At 43.0% G+C, this 16,597-nt stretch overlaps 1 protein-coding gene across 5 annotated transcripts in view; it reads left to right on the top strand.

The window, feature by feature from the left end:
• The window catches only part of LOC138975810 (septin-2-like), a 125,832-nt gene that overhangs the window by 67,577 nt on the left and 41,658 nt on the right, over positions 1-16,597 (top strand). For 4 of the 5 annotated variants that reach the window (XM_070348567.1, XM_070348563.1, XM_070348565.1 and 1 more), the window contains one exon: positions 12,259-12,364. In XM_070348567.1, the coding sequence (XP_070204668.1) occupies positions 12,259-12,364 (106 nt within the window). Of the gene's footprint in view, positions 1-483; positions 1,275-12,258; positions 12,365-16,597 lie in introns of those variants that run through there. The other variant, XM_070348566.1, reaches the window with a different exon arrangement.

The raw sequence follows: 16,597 nt of genomic DNA, 5'->3' as shown, positions 1-16,597 counted from the left end.
GAGTAACTTCACTACGCTTACTCATAGAGAAAAGTGGCGGGTTTCTCTCAGTTTTGCACTGCTGTGGTGCATTCTTGTAGTCGTTGTGGTAGTGGATGAGTACCATCTGTTTTGCTACTTTGGTGCTCCTTGACTCCGGCGGCTTGGGTCTCAGTTGAAGCAAGGAGTTCACACTGATTTGCACAGCGTGCAAGGGTTGTTCCGCGCCTGCCTGAGAACACATGCATCATCTGTAACAGTTACTGTCGTCTGCCCGAGGACTAGTACTTTGTCTTGCTGTTCAGTTCTTCACGGTAGTCTGTGCAGATGTTCAGCCCATTGCGGCAGTGACCAAAGAGGTTCTGAAGTTCGGAAACGATTTCTCAAGACTGTTTTGGCATCGGAGAACAAACTTGTTTAGTTCTGTACAGACAGACATTACTGTGGCCTGCCAAACTGATGCGACTTTCCCACCTTCACATTCAGTGGTCACCTCGTTGTAGCAGTGAGAAAACACACACTCAGATTGCTGCTGGTCTATTCTTATTTCGTTTTGATTTTCTGTGCCTCACATCATCATTATTCATATGCGCCTCAGTCCATTCAGCGGCATACTACTCATCAGTTGTAGCATGAAAAAAAAATCATAACCGCTTCGCGCACATATCTTTTTCACAGTCATAGAACGCTTAGCACTAACTGATGCCATTTCTGTAAAAAAAAAAAAAAAAAAATCGCAAGATAATTTTGTTTGGGGACGGCTGAGGCTGTGAGAAAAACAGAATAACAGCAACAAGCAGAAGAGAAGGAGGAAGAGGGAAGTTGGCGTGAACGTGTGTGCGGCACAGACAGGCAGTACAGCTAGCGAAGCTGAGAGGTTTGAGCTAGGGAAGAGCTTGGCAGTTGGCACTCGCGCTTCTCTTCCGTTTAGTTTCTCCCTCTGTGTGTGAGTGTAGTGTAAAAGTAGTTGGCTTGCTGCTACTACTCATATCAGTGACCACACACTTTCATTGACTGGTCAACGCTGAATGGAGAGTGATTAAAAGCGAAGAAAGAGTTCTATCCACTGTGTGTGTTCTCGACGGATATAATTGTCGTGGTGGTTTCGTGTGTTGTGGCGGAGTTTTCTTTCTCCGTGGAAAGTTGTTGAGGGTGTTGTTTTTTCGTGCGTGTGTTTTGTGGTGTAGTTGTGAGGAAGTGCGGTGGTTGACGGATACTTTTGGAGTCGGAGTTTTCGAAAAAGTGTCACCATGTTTCCCGGGACAGAAGAAGCGGGGAATCCGAACAGTAACAGTGTAAGTTTGTAACTGTGTGAATTTGAATTTGGCAGAAGAAGTAGTGTGTGTGTGTGTGTGTGTGTGTGTATGTGTGTGTTTAGAGAGAAAGAAGTTTGATCTCTCTCTCTCTCTCTCTCTCTCTCTCTCTCTCTCTCTCTCTCTCTCTCTCTCTCTCTCTCTCTCTCTCTCTCTCATATGTATGCACTCATGAAACCCCCGTACGCTGTATGCCATCAGAACCCACACACTAAATACAGACACAGAAAACAACAACACAACTCAAACTAGCTCTCCGTTCCTTGTACTTGCAAGCAAAACACACACTATCATACATACATGCATTACTTTTCCTTTCCCTTTCCCACACCAAGCCTAATACAAGGTGTACGCCCATCACTCACACACTACGACACCCCCGTCAAGCCTTACTGGCCGCCCCATTAAGGTTTATGACTGTCAATAGGTCATGGCGGACATAAATTGTTTGATGGTCGGGATTATAATATAACCAACGAGTTTAAGCCCATAAACTTGTTATTGCGGGTCAGGAATCGTGCACTTGCATTGCAAATGTTTATGTTTGAATTGGGCATCGTGAAATATTGTGAAAGGTGTGTCATTGCTGAACGCTTACCAATGTGAATGTGCAAAGCAGTGCACTTCGTATGCAATAGGGGGTATACTACGATCTAAATATTCATTATAGCGGTACGTTATCTTAACACTGACTTGTAAAGACAAGCATTTCTTTGCTACGATTCAGAGCAAATACAGCTTATATGTTGTTGTTGTTCCTAACGATACTAATTACGCCTCTTGCCTCCTCCCCCCCCCCCCCGCACACACACACACACACACACACACAGACTAGACACACGCACACCAAAATAACAAAACAAAAAACACCTTTATTTTCAGATTTACAGCAGGCTGGTAAAGACATCGGCCCCTTCCAGAAAATACTGTTCACACTAACTCTATAAAACACCCCCACACCATTCTGCCACCGAGAACCTATGCATGAATTCGGTTTCTCAAACATTTGCGAAATTTGCCCTTGTTGTAAGCATGGTTGTATGTTTGTTGGTGTTGTTGTTTCGAGAATAACACGACAGAGCAGGTGAAGGGGTGAACAGGACCGCGAAGAAACGAATTGGACGACGACGCGGTATGACAGTAACTCCTGACACGATCCATCACTGGGTCACCTCGACCCCACTGATCCCCCTTACCTTATCTACTCAGAGGTAGAGAAGATGACTCACTCGGTCTAAAATTTCAATGAAAAAAAACAACATAAGAATTCTGGTTCTGTAAGACGCCGATCACAAGTACTGACTTACAGTACACCAAAGAGTTGTGCTTAGTCTTGCTCTCCACAAATTCTGGCATCTTCAGGCATTCTTATCGGCAAAGTGTTAAATTGTTTGACCGACGATTCCAAAAGATACTCAGAACGTGACAGGTTCTAACTTACAACAGGATATTTGGCTAACTCTTTCTCAGACAAACTCTGGCATTTTGTTCGAGCGTGCATATTTCTAGCTGTGCAGGAGCGTTGTATTGCTGAATGATTCAACCAAAAGACACCGAGACCATAACCATCAGAAAGTTTCTCTTGCACCTGCCCTGACAAATTCTAGCGTTTTATAGCAAAAGGGCATAGCGGTCAAAGTATTGTATGACTGAATGATTCCAAAAAAATGCCAGAAAGTTTATCTTACACCCAACACATTCTTGCGTTTTCCGTCGTTGTGGCGCAGCGGCAAAAGCATTGTATGACTGAATAAATTATTCAAGACGCAGAAACGAAACCAGAAAGTTTGGCTTACACCTGCTCTGACAAATTCTTGCGCTCTCCAGCGATGTGGCATATGGCGGTACAAGTATTGTATGACTGTGTGTTGTTGTAAGCCTTGTACCTACAGCTGTCGACACTGCAACAAACCCGGGCCATTCGCGGGCAATTAGGGAATACTTATGTCCCCATTTGTGAAGGGTTAACGAGAGCTTTACGTGCGTCTGCATTGTGTGGTTGCACGCATTCCCGCATCACACTAACACAACACATACACACACACACACACACACACACACACACACACACACACACACACACATACACACATACATGCTAACACACACACATACACACTCACACACACACACACACAATGTCATACTTACATACACACACACATACTCACACACATGCACACACACACACACACACACACACACACACACACACACACAATCCCTCACATACAGGACAGTGCACGTTCATCTCTGGATGTCCGTACTTTGACATTGGAGTGGTGACTTGGGCATTACTCTCTCTTTTGTGGAAATATAGAGAGCACGTTCTTCCGGCTGTTCTCTTTTGACAAAAGTTCAAGTGTTCTGAAAATGTCGCCTCTTTTACCATGAAACAAGCAACTGTTCGATGACCGACAGTTTCCATTGAACTTGGAAATAGGAGAGCTTTGCATGTCAATGAAGCTTCCAACTAAATTACCCATAAGAAACGACGCAAACACTAACGGAACGGCTTTCTCTTGTCTTATTCATTCTCTGTGAGGCATTTTAGCCATACATGTTATGTTCTGTCATATTGTAATATTTCTGTGCCTGTAGTTTTACGTGTCGGAAATGATGGAGTGCATACTTCGTTACTTGTCAATTGGTGTTACAGCCCTAGCAAGAGGACCGAGGGCAGAGCAAATGTGACAAAAAGAGTTGTACTAATGCTTGTGTGTGTGTGTCTCTCTCTCTCTCTCTCTCTCTCTCTCTCTCTCTCTCTCTCTCTCTCTCTCTCTCTCTCTCTCTCTCTCTCTCTCTGTTTTGTCTGTGTGTATGTCTGTGTGTGTTTCTGTCTGTGTGTCTTTGAACATCACCGTACACATTAAAAAAAAAGGAACATTGGGAACTTATTAAGGAACGTGTTCAGCAGTATGTGAACCGCAACAGTTCTAAGCTGCTCCGAGTGGCTGTGGATGTTGTGAAGTTCCTGTCATTCTCATCAGAGATTCTTGGCATCGTACACAAATATAGCTTAGTCACAGGGTCAGGGTTGGTTGTGGAGCGAGCAAGCGAACTATGTATCTGGGTGTAGCTGCCATGCACGCTGCTTTGCCTCCATCCCCACTCTGATGAGTTGCGCACATTCTTCTGCTTCTTTCTTTTCGGATCATCTTTCTGCCGTTTGCCGCGGTGTTTCTTGGTAGTGTTAGCATCCCCAGCTACAAAAAATATGTTTACTGCAGTGTTGCTTCAAAAGACATGACTCAAGAAGTTAATTTATCTCAACCTGTGAACGTGGAATTAAACAAATTATTATGTTTCTGGAATGTTTAGAGGCTGTGGTTTGACGGTATATTTGAAACGGGTTCAAATTGAACTGTCGAAGAAGTCTGTGATAAAAGTAAGGCAGGCGTTCATTGATAGTTCTTTGCTTCTGCGTATCATCAGATCGTCTAAATAATTATGGAGTAAACAGGTCATGTAAGTTACTGTTCCTGTAAAGAGATCAGCATTCGATGTTTTCTGAATGTCTGCACTGTTTCCACATATTCAGTTTATATTATTTATATGCAGGCTTAGCTCGTTTGGAAAGAAAAGTTAGTGTCGAGCACTCTTTATTAATGCCTTTGCATCGTAGGAAGTATTAGCAGACATGTTTATGTGGACAACACTGCCATAAAAGATACCATACTCTTTGTATTATCACACGCGAGCCTTTCCAAAGCACTGGCAAGTAGAGAACCTTGTACTGATGTTCCAGGTTTTCTCATCTGGGGTAGTCAGGTGTAGACATGCTTCTGTTGACAGAGAGCTATTTACGCGCATGGTTCGTCACGCTATACCTGCAACTTGTGACCTTTGTTTGACTCCGTGTGCTGCTGCTGGCCATGGTTGTAGCTATCATGTTCCAGTCTCCCCACTCTGCAGCTGATGGCGTCTGGCTTGGTCATCATTGGGCTCTGTTTCGCTAAGTTATGACCGGTTAAAGGTGTTATCCTTCGCGTGTAAGCAACCACGTACATTACCACAGTATTGCTGCGTTCTGTGCAGAGACTTCTTTTATTTTTACTGAATTAATTTAGCAGGTCGACTTTAGATGTCTCTTTGTTACGATGATTATTCAACCATTCCCACGTTGCACAGGGAGGGGCCAGGATGTTGATATTTGGCACGAGGCAGTTATCTTAAAGATGCTCTTATCTTGTGTAAAATCCTCAACATGCCAGACTGTTCATTGTTGGCGTGTGTTTAAGTCGCAGGATGCCCTTATCTCGTGTAAAATCCTCAACAGATCTTTGGTGGCGTACGTACACAAGAAGGGAATGTGCTTTGATAGTGACATGTATTCAGCATTCATCGATGGCGTCTGCACTGTTTCTCTCCATGCCTGACTTTATAATGGCAATTACATGCATGCTTATCAGCATAATTACCAGAGACAGATTCACAACACGGTGATAGCCAGACAGTATCAGTAATAACTCCCAAAAAGAGGATTGCCAAACGATTGTTGGAATGTCCGTAAGTGTGAGCCTTGCATGCAGCAACTTTCAGCATAGAAAAACGGGTTGCAGTCCGTTTCACAGAGCAAGGAAGTTCTGGAGAAAGCTCAAAACTCCCTTCGATCCACCTCTTTCTGTCTTTGTTTTTTCCCATTCGTCCTTTTTCTCTTCCTCCTCCCTCCCTTCTTTCCTTCAGTATTTTCTTCCTTCCTTCACTTAGGCCAAGGAAACAAATAGTGAGGGCTTATGTAAGATGTCGAGGGGGGGAAACTAGGATAGGTAGGTAGGTTATAGCGGGTATATGTGGCGAGTTTCACTTCCACGATGCGCATGTGTGATCCTAATTTCTTATCGGAACAAGTTCTGGCGATACATCAAATGTAACTTGCTCAACGTCAAAACAAAAAGCAGATGATATGTTGCTGCATGAGTGCATGAAAAAAAGTTCCTGATTTTCCTGATTCATTTTTTTTCTGTTGTTACGCAAGTCTGTTTTAAGTTAGGTTTCTATCGACCAAACTTCCTCTTTATGAATATTATTACACGAGCATCGTCCGCCCAAAACGCAATATCCGGCGTTCCAACGAGGGTGTGAGGTTGTGTCTGTGTGTAAACCACCTCAAAGACACACATGTAACCTTAGAAAATCAACAGTTCGGGTAATTTATGTTATTTATATGGTGTAAGTAGATTCCCAGCTGAGATATGAAGCCCGCATTTTATAACCATTTCATAATACTTCCTCTTTGACTTTTTTTTTTTACTTTGCTTACAAAGCTATAAAGAAAACTCTTAAACAAATCTAATTCTTACCAAAAATGACCGTGTTTCTGTTACATTTCTGGTGAGTCAGAGGGAGAGCAGGTTCTAATTCAGTATTTTATACGTGTACTCACTTTATAATCACTTCCTCTCTTGCTGATCCCTAACACACGCACGCACGCTCGCACACACACACGCACGCGCACACCTACATACACACACACACACACACCTTCCTCTCTCTCCCACCTTACCCACCCCTCTCTTTTATCTCTCGAGAAGAGCAGATGGTGATGCCACCGTTCAGACGAGTCTGGGAGCGATACATCGGAGTTAATTAATGAGCCGATGCATGTCACACTCGTTGCACGTTTCCCCTGTGTACGAACTGTGGTGCACGTGCCAAGAAATGAACACAATGCGGCCTTGTCTTCACAGTGTGACCTTGAGAGATCGTAGCTATACATTCTTGAGGTGAAGGGTTCTAATTTCGATGAGCGCAGACTGATAGTTTTGGGTAGCTATAAAAAGTACAAATACCTTTCACTTGGGATATTTTGGTAATTATTGAAAAAAATGGATGTTTTACAATTTGGTTACTTTGACAACATAAACAGCACAAACACTTTACAATTTTGGATGGATAGGAACACAATGATGGAATAAACTGTACGCTGTGTCACGAACATATAAAGAGCACAAACATAGTCAATTTGCATCCCTGTGAATCCATCCACTCTTGGATCGATCGACACGTTATGTTGAATCCATCGCCTTATGGATCCTTCGAGCTAATACCTGTTGGGAATTTTCGGGGTAGTTACTTGAAAGAACGGACACTTTTCTACTTTGATGTGAGTTTTACTTTTAACCTGGCGAGGACAGTGTGACACATCCGTGAAAGCCTTGTCCTATCTGTCGCGATAAGGCCAGTCCACTTGGCTTGAGAAAGGAATGTTGATGGTGCTCCATTTTAGTGGCGGAGAATGAAGCGTGGATTGGTGTTTGTTTTTGCTGAACCGCGGACTGGGCATTTTCACTTAGTGTAGAGTGCAAATGTGGCAGGTGTGTTCTTCGTTGATCAGATCTGAGTTTGTCGTGTAGCTGCCTGCGTTTGAACGTGCATCAGTCTGTGTGGCTTGGAGAGAGGGTGGGGAATAGATGGATATAGGAGAAAGACGTGTGTGTGTGTGTGTGTGTCTCTCTCTCTCTCTCTCTCTCTCTCTCTCTCTCTCTCTCTCTCTCTCTCTCTCTCTCTCTCTCTCTCTCTCTCTCTCTCTCTCTCTCTCTGTTTCACACAGGCCACCACAAGTCGCCCTGTTCCAGGGTCTCAGGAGGAAGGTAACCAAGAGAAAGTATGATTCGTCTAACCTGGTGCATAGCAGAAAAACAAAAACCAGCGCTATCTTCCTGTGTTGATCCAACCGCATCCACCAAGGGAAACCTTGGAACGTGCACATAATTCATCCCACTCTTTCAGCGTACAGAATGCGAGACCTATAACGAAACCTTACAATGTGAGACCTATAACGAAACCTTACAGCATTCGCAGTATGGATCCCCACTCTCTCAGCGTATGTGAGACCTATCTGCCTGATGTTTGCTGGCTATGACAGGAATGTCTGGCGATCTCTGGCACCAGACGGTGGCGAGGCTGGGCCAGATTGTTTACCTGCACAGGTAACACAAACAGTCAACGTTCGTCTGGCACGCGCTCCCTGTGGAGATCAGATGGTATCGTAGGAAAGAAGAAGGAAGATAGAAAGACAAACGGTTATGATATGTTTTGGGGGTTTGTGCGTGCGTTGGGCTCAAGAGTTCTTCTTTGTGGCTTGTTCGGATTATCGACTTGCAAATGTTTTCAATATCTGGCTTTATTCCGTTGGTTATGATTCTGAGATTGTCTGGCTGGCTGTCTCTGTGTGGGAAAAATGTTGCCATTTTTTACGTATTTAGAAAACTTTAAAACTTATTTGTGTCCAACTACACATGGCTATGGTGCCTATATATGCGTGTAACTATAGTATTTTCAGATGCGTCTGTGTATGTTCTCTTCTCTTCCCTCCCCTTCTTCATTCTCCTGTTTCCTCTTCTCAACAACCATGTATATGTTCATCTCCCATATTTGGTTTCCAAATGTCTTTCAGAGTCATGCTGTGCTACGCAAGTTTATCATAAGTGAATGATATCAAGCTGCTGTGAAGATTTGTTTGTGCACATGGTACAAGACTCGCTTGTTCCTGAATAAATGCCGGACTTCCCTGAAGTTAGTTCACAGACTTTGACATGGTTCTCTTCATTCCTACCACATCTCATTCAACAGAAGTAAGCACTGCGACGTTAAACACCAAATAAAGAAAGAAAGAAAGAAAGTAAGCACTGTCTTACCTTAGACGGAACTGATAAAATCAATGCTTCTTTGGCGCTAATTTCTGCACTTACTCGAAAAATGGAATTGTATGATACCGGTTCAAGTTCTCGTTGAATTATCGGAGATTTGTTTTCGTGTACTCTGGAGTGCGCGTGCATGTATGTGTGTGGGTTTGATGCAACGGGGTAAGCTAGACATTGATCCCTTTGATGTTGCACTAATTAGGGCTAATGACTGTTGGAATGGTCGACCGATGAAAACCACCTGGGATTTTCATTTTAGTGATGAGGCTAGGGTTGTCGTGAGAATGGAGTGCTAACAAATTACTTGACTTTGACATTACTACAAAAAGCTGTCTGTCTGTCAATCTGTGTGCGTGTGCGTGTGATTAATACAAGCAAAGCAAAGATTCTTGATCTTGGCATAATTGGTTCACAGACAGACTTCAGCCTCAAAGTTATGATATTCACAGCGAAACTCGAATATCTGACAGGCTCTCACATCAAGACTGTACAAGACCGTATCATTCTGTATGGACATCGCAAGCGAAACAGCTGCTTGTTTCATAGCCAGAGAACAGATGACGTATCCCAAACCTCACTGGCCTCAAGTGGAAGAGACATAAATATTTACAGGGCCGGAGCTGGATGATAAGCCGTGGGATAGATACTCGGCTTCTGTGGCCAACTTGCTTTACTCACAGTACATCCTACATATCTCAGTTGGTTGAAGATACTTTCTTATACCATGTCCGTGCAGGCTCTTGGGATGAGAGCATCATCAGTTCCACTTGGACGCATACTAAGAATTGACAGCCTGGCTACCTGTGCAAAGCAGTTTATTACTGAATTGATTTCTGACCTGACACCAATTTTGATCAGCGAAGTTAATTTAGCAGGCGACAAAACACACACACAAAACCCACAAAAATCCGACACATGAAACAAGCATAATGTTGAAATTTGGTATATATAGTGGAGGGATGCTCGTATCAGATGTTCTGGCTTGGGCAAATGTGTTGACATTCATGATCGTTTGCAAGAGATTTATTTATCTTGAAAAATATTCATCTGGCTGTGCTGGCCGGTTTGGGGCCCCGTGAATATGTGAAGATTTCAGCACTGCCCTGTTTATCAGTTCTTCCCACATTCCTGGCTGCCTTGGTCCCAGAACCATGCGTCAGGGTAGACAGGAATGCTAGGGTTTTCAGCACCTCATAGCACGAACATCTTTTGGTCTTATCTCTCCTCAGCAGAAATGTGATCTTTTGCTGGGTGTTTCATCGGTGTGCATGTGTTATCTGCAGTGACACATTCTGCTCTAGTTGTTTAATCACCGAGAATGATGCTGGTTGAATGCTGCGGAATAGCAGAGTGTTTAATAATAATAATAATAATGGACATTTATATAGCGCTTCTCCACAGCTCGAAGCGCTTTACAAGTTCAATTTACAAGTTCAATCAAAAACACAACACGATATAATTATACAACTAATACAATTTGTCTCAAATGAAAAGGAAAATGGGAAAATCAATTGTAAAGAAAGTAATTTTTGGCTCACGTAAGTGTAGCCTATGCGATGCTAACTTTTGTCTGTCTGTGCGTGCGTGCGTATGTATGTGTGTATGTCTGTGGTAGAAACTTTAACATTTGACTGAACACCGAAATACTAATTTTACCTGGTTATTATTCAAGCAACAGCTTCAAAGTATTGAAGCAATGATCAACATTTCGTCGGCACGTATGTAGTTAAAGTGTGTATCCAAAGAAAACGGGTGGTGGGGGGTTTTTTGGGGGTAAAAACAGCTGACTGGTTTGTGTCGTGTGTGGTATGTAGACCAGGTCAAGGTTAGGTCAGATCGCGTGAAGGATTGTGGTATAGATACAGTTATCACCGAGCTGCAGTTCCCCGATTCGGAGAAGACCACTCATGATTTCACATTGTTCGGTTTCGTAGCTCCAGAAAAATAGATAAAGAAGATACCAAAGGAGATTTCCTACAGGTAAATCTGCACAGCGTGTTTCCAGTGAGGAACGGCTGTTGAAAGCGCAGTGTCGATCTGGCCATCTGGCAGTCGTGTAAGTAGGCTACAGACAGACAGATCTAGATCCAGTGTCTCGCACTGTTGCACCGTATCACTTATGCTTACTGTGTGTGTGTATGTGTGACGGAGTTATTGAGTTTGTGTTACTGTCTGTCGATTTCTTACGTGAGCCTTGAAGGCTTCGCCTCTTGTTCTTTTTGAATGAAGATTTTTAGAATTCGTAGAAATAAAGGGACAGGTGAATTTCTTTGCAGTTGCTGCTCTCTCTCTCTCTCTCTCTCTCTCTCTCTCTCTCTCTCTCTCTCTCTCTCTCTCTCTCTCTCTCTCTCTCTCTCTCTCTCTCTCTCTCTCTCTCTCTATCTCTCTATGCCCCCATCCCTAAGCATGAGTATTATACAAAATACAGAAAAGCACAGTTATCTGAAAGAATGCAAGGTATTTAACATACAAATTCATCCACCAGTGATAAGCAGTAGACTTGCCAGGTGAAATATCGTTGAGACGGGTCAGGGGGATGCTAATGGCTTGTATCAAGAAGGCAAATCATGTAACAGGGATTAAGCTTGTCTTCGCTCTACTTCTATTTAGTGTAGGTAAAGGTTTGCTGTAAGGAGACTTGTACCAAGTGCGAGTAGACACTGCCTTGGACAGACAAGTGAATTCACTTTGGATAGCATGGAGGCCAGAAATAAACAAAACCAAAACAAAGAACCACAAAGTTGCAAGTTTTACGTTCGTGCGTGTATCAAACCGTAATAGAATTTAACATGAGTGCTCACGTGACATGTTCACTGTTTGTTTGCAAAACACAAATGGAGCCAGTTATTCCGTTTTTTTTCATTTAAATTAAGTAATTTGCATTCAGTAGTTAGTAATTTTGCAAGTAACTTTGTCATCATTCTGTTTGATGGCCAGTCATTTCAGATAGCTAACATTTCTGGATTTACTTATTTGCCGTCATGGTACTAACGATGACTCGCATTCATTGACCATCATGCACACGCGTACGCCAAGGAGTACTGTATCAGAAGATAGAGAGCTCCTTGGCGTACGCACATACTGCATGTCTCTCCATATCCCGTCCATGTCTTTTATATGAGTGTATATCCATTCTTTTACTGTCCGTTCTTTGTTCATATGTTTGAATCTCATCTACACATGACAGATGTGTTTGTCATGTTGGCGGAGCACTGACGACCATTCCGAAGAAACATCTGGTGTGGGAGTGGAATGCAATAACATTTGATGCTCTTCATTGCCGGTGTGTTAATTTGTGTCCCTCCTTTCCTGTGTTTCAGTTTGTCAACCCGGAACAAGCGGGTTACGTGGGATTCGCCAACCTCCCCAACCAGGTCCACAGAAAGTCAGTCAAGAAGGGCTTCGAGTTCACACTCATGGTTGTAGGTAAGTCACATGCTGGTTTTCTCAGTGTCCACCAGGGTTCACATACAAGCTGCATCTCGATCGAAAGTTTGCAGTAATCCCTAGGCTGGTTACCTAAACTGGACACCGACACTGCATGTCGATGGTAACTTTTTGGGGGTCAATCATCGACTCAATGTAGCCAAGAGATTAGCAACACAATTGCACCTCTTCTTTAAGACGGCACTCTTCGTGAAGACCAGTAGTTTCGTGGCAGGACTAGAACCGAATCAGTTGTCGCGGGTGACAACATTATTCAACGCTACATTATACACTGATTATTAAAAATATGGTTGCAAAGGATGCGAGAGAAGCCTTCTCTTTGCTCATTACCGTAAGCAATCAGATTCTTAGCCGTCCTTGTCCAACATCTGACCGAAATGAAGAAGGGGGCTACTTCGGGAGGCTCACACACTCTAATTGTACAAGTGGATTTGCAGTACAGATGAGAAGTGTGGAGGTGCGGTGGCTGGAGTTGTTATGAGAGGGTGTGAAGAATGTGCCTGTGTCACCAGAACTAATGATCGACACACCACGCTGCACATGCTGCCTTGATGCCGTCACTGACATGATCTGTTAGTCATGGTGGCAAAGTCGGTTAGTCTAGATATTAGGTGTTGCCCTTAGCGACGAGCGCGGAATTAGTCTGTGGTTCGCGCAGTATAAGCTTGCATCATAATTATCATAATTGTGATTAGCAAAAGTAACAGTGTCCTTCGAGGTCTTAGCTGTCCACTAGCATCGTATAATGTGATTAGTTGTGGAAAGCTAACGTTATCATGTAACCTAAAGTAAAGACAGACATAACGCTCCGTTTGGACGTTAATGTCACAATCTGGGAGGAGGGATTATATTTGGAAGAATTCTAAAAGATCCAACAAAAGCGCTTAGACCGAAGAATAACTTATTGGAGTGTCAGGAATCCGACTTGATAGACAATGATACAGTTTGCTCATAACTGATGACAGACAGCTTGTGTTGTCATCATTTTCACGAGTTTTCATTCACAAGCACCTGGGAAATAAATCTCATGTTCCCCAGGCAATAAATCCCCGGTTACCATTGTTGCAGGAAGCAGGTTATACATGGATAATCAAAAGCAAACCCAATAGAAACGCTCGGGGATTCTTCGGCTCTTTTCATTGGTGTTTCCCCAGACATAAACAGACGACACGACACTGCTTTGCAAACTTCCAAAAACGAACTGGCAAACTGGCAAAAGTAAACAAAAAACAAAACTACTTCATGAAAGGTCATACATTCATCAAAAACAAATGAAACCTAGCGATATGTTTTGTATTCTTACAGAGTCATGGAGTGCGTGTATCTGTGTTTCGATACACAGACGTTCGGAGAAACACGAACGTCAAGTTCAAGTAAAACGACACCTGACACACACATTTTGACCCGTGCACAACACGTTGTATCGATAAACGAAGCACAAATAAGAAACAATAATAAAAGCAAAGAAAATAGCAACAAGATATGCAAACATCTAACAAAGCCTAGCAAGCAGAATGACAGGTCTAATGAAAAACAAAGAGGTACTGAGTCGGAAACAAGATCGCGATTCTTTCCTTCGCTGCACGACGCAAATCTTCTGACCTTTGACCAAACGTATCTTCCACATTCGATCACTCAGCTTAATATTTACAACAGAAAGCCGAGGGGGTGGAATACCGAGATGAACCTACAGAACTGTGCATTCTCAAACCTGACATATTCATCCCAACATTTAATGAACTCAAAAACACAGAAAGTTGCTTTCACACGCCAACTTTGATTGCCAGTGGTTATCAAACCGGGACTCGTGTGGTTATCAGCACGGAACCCGTGTTTCAAAGCATGGCTCCCTGGGTTGATTGTGCACTTATTTTCTCACTAAGACGATATGCTCCCCCTCGGACCGACAAAAAAGCTGGTCTGTCAACAACCAATCAAGTTAACATCTTATAATGTCCTCTGTGGTGACACTGGGTGGAAAATCTGGTCAATTTATACCACTTTGTGAACCAAAATGATTGAATATGGTGTTATCTCTGTAACTAATTAAACATGGTAATTAAATTATCAGTGTTATACCATGCGGCCAGAGCTAAACACAGACACAGCACGCTGCTTTATTCATGTCACTGTCATAAGTTGCAGTCGATGATCTAGTAACGGAACAGCTTTGGTCATGGCTCCTGGGCGAATATCGTTAGGGTGAGGCAGTGTCTCTGGAACTAATTAAGCATCGTAATGATCATTGTTAGATCATGTGGCCAGAGCTAATCACAGTCACAGCACGTGGCTTTAATTCTGTCACTGTCATTCGCTGCAGTGGAAGCGCTAGTAACGGAAGAGCTTAGGTCATGGCTCCTTAGGATTAAGCGGTGTCTCTGTAACTAATTAATAATCTCAACAATCACTGTTATATCATGTGGCAAAGGTAATCACATACACACCATCCACATCATGAGGCTTGGAACCTGTGACTGTCATCTTTGGCTGCAGTATCTGAAGAGCTTAGGTCATGGCTCATCCAGGACGATCGTTAGAATAAGCCAGTGTCTCTGGAACTAATTTAACATCGGAATGCTCCTAATAATAATAATAATAAAGTGTATTTATATTGCGCCTATCCCTTACAAAAAACAAAAATATTTGGCTCTAAGCGCATTACAACATGTGTGGAGACTTGGTACAATCAAGTCTGACAAATACAATAACACAATATACAGTCGGTCTCTTAGGTAAAACTGGGAAAAGCCGCTTCGACATTTAAACACGTACTGCTACTAAAAAATCCTCTAACAATGCATACTGCTTTACAATATGCATTTATGTATAAATATAGTTAAAGAACATCAAGTTAATAGGAATTAGAAAAGGTTCTTATAATAAAACTATCTAGCGAACGACGAAGAAGAAGAAGAATAAAACTAGTGCTAATGACAGACACAGCATGTGGCTTTAATCCGAAGAATGAAATCTGCAATGGCTGTGGTATAGAAGGCTTATTCTGCATCTCACGAACAGACGACGGACACTACATCTGCGCGTTGTACTGACAGTCTCTCATCAAAGATTAATGTCGGGTTTTGCCAGGGTTAGACAAGCAATTACCTCAATGTCATAGGTTGCGTTGGTTTCACAGAAACTTCAACACAAGATGGCGTTGTTTGTGTCATAAACAAAGGAGAGGCGGAGTGTGGCGTTTCAATCTCAAAGGCTGTCGTCTCTACTTGGGATGAAAGAGACAAGTTAGGTCACCTCTGATACGCCAAGACCAGCTGGAATTTGGAGGGATAGTCACATGCTCTAGTGGCTAATGAAAGACACAGTCTGACAGCGTGTCGTAGGCAGTGGCGGTAGTATAGAGAGGGACGTGTTACGTCGCATCTCACACACAACGAAACTATTGATAGAATATGGGGGGATAGGTCTCACGAACAGATGTCACACACAAGCAATCCTCATAACAAGGAACTTAGTCGATAAATATCGACAGGGGGCGGACAAATGGTTTACATGTGAAATGTGTGTATATGGGTGTGGTTCTGAAACAAACAAACCATGTGAACCCCCCCCCCCCCCCCCAATCCCACCGCTCGCGGGCTGAACGACTGACGTCACATGTCGTTTCGGTCTTTTCCAGAAGAACACCGCGTGCTGACGGACGATTCGATTTGATCGCTTCACCACGCCTTTCCAACTATGTGCTCCCATACAGTTTTGGTAGATACATGCTTGTGCAAGTATGTTATTAGTATTACCAATATGAATCTTATTTTCCTTTCGATGGTCAGTTTTACTCACCTCTGTAACGGCAGTCACATCTGCGAATGCTGTCGAAGAATCTAACCGAAAGTAAACATTCTGGGAATCTACGCGCATCGGCCTTCACGCAAGTTCAATGCTGAGCCAATGAGCGCGCCGCGGCGAAGTTGGCCGCTGTAAGTCTCGCAGCGCTGGCTGGCTGAGCGAGTTGCGTGTCCATCCATATTTGGTCCAAGCCGCACCCTAGACCAGATTAGTAGGTGCTTGATTTTGGTATTTTGATTTTACATGACATTAAACCTTTCTTGGGGTTCATGGTCATGGCAACAGCCATAATAATATTATATCATGTATAATATTACATTTCAGCATATTTGAATTACATGTCATCATACCAAACTGTCATACATTTTTATTCCTACATCATTCTGATTGATCACAACCAAACCTACT

The sequence above is a fragment of the Littorina saxatilis genome, linkage group LG9 (genome assembly GCF_037325665.1).
Source record: "Littorina saxatilis isolate snail1 linkage group LG9, US_GU_Lsax_2.0, whole genome shotgun sequence".
In the NCBI taxonomy this organism is placed as follows: Eukaryota; Metazoa; Mollusca; class Gastropoda; order Littorinimorpha; family Littorinidae; genus Littorina; species Littorina saxatilis.
This window is presented reverse-complemented; position numbering and strand designations above follow the sequence as displayed.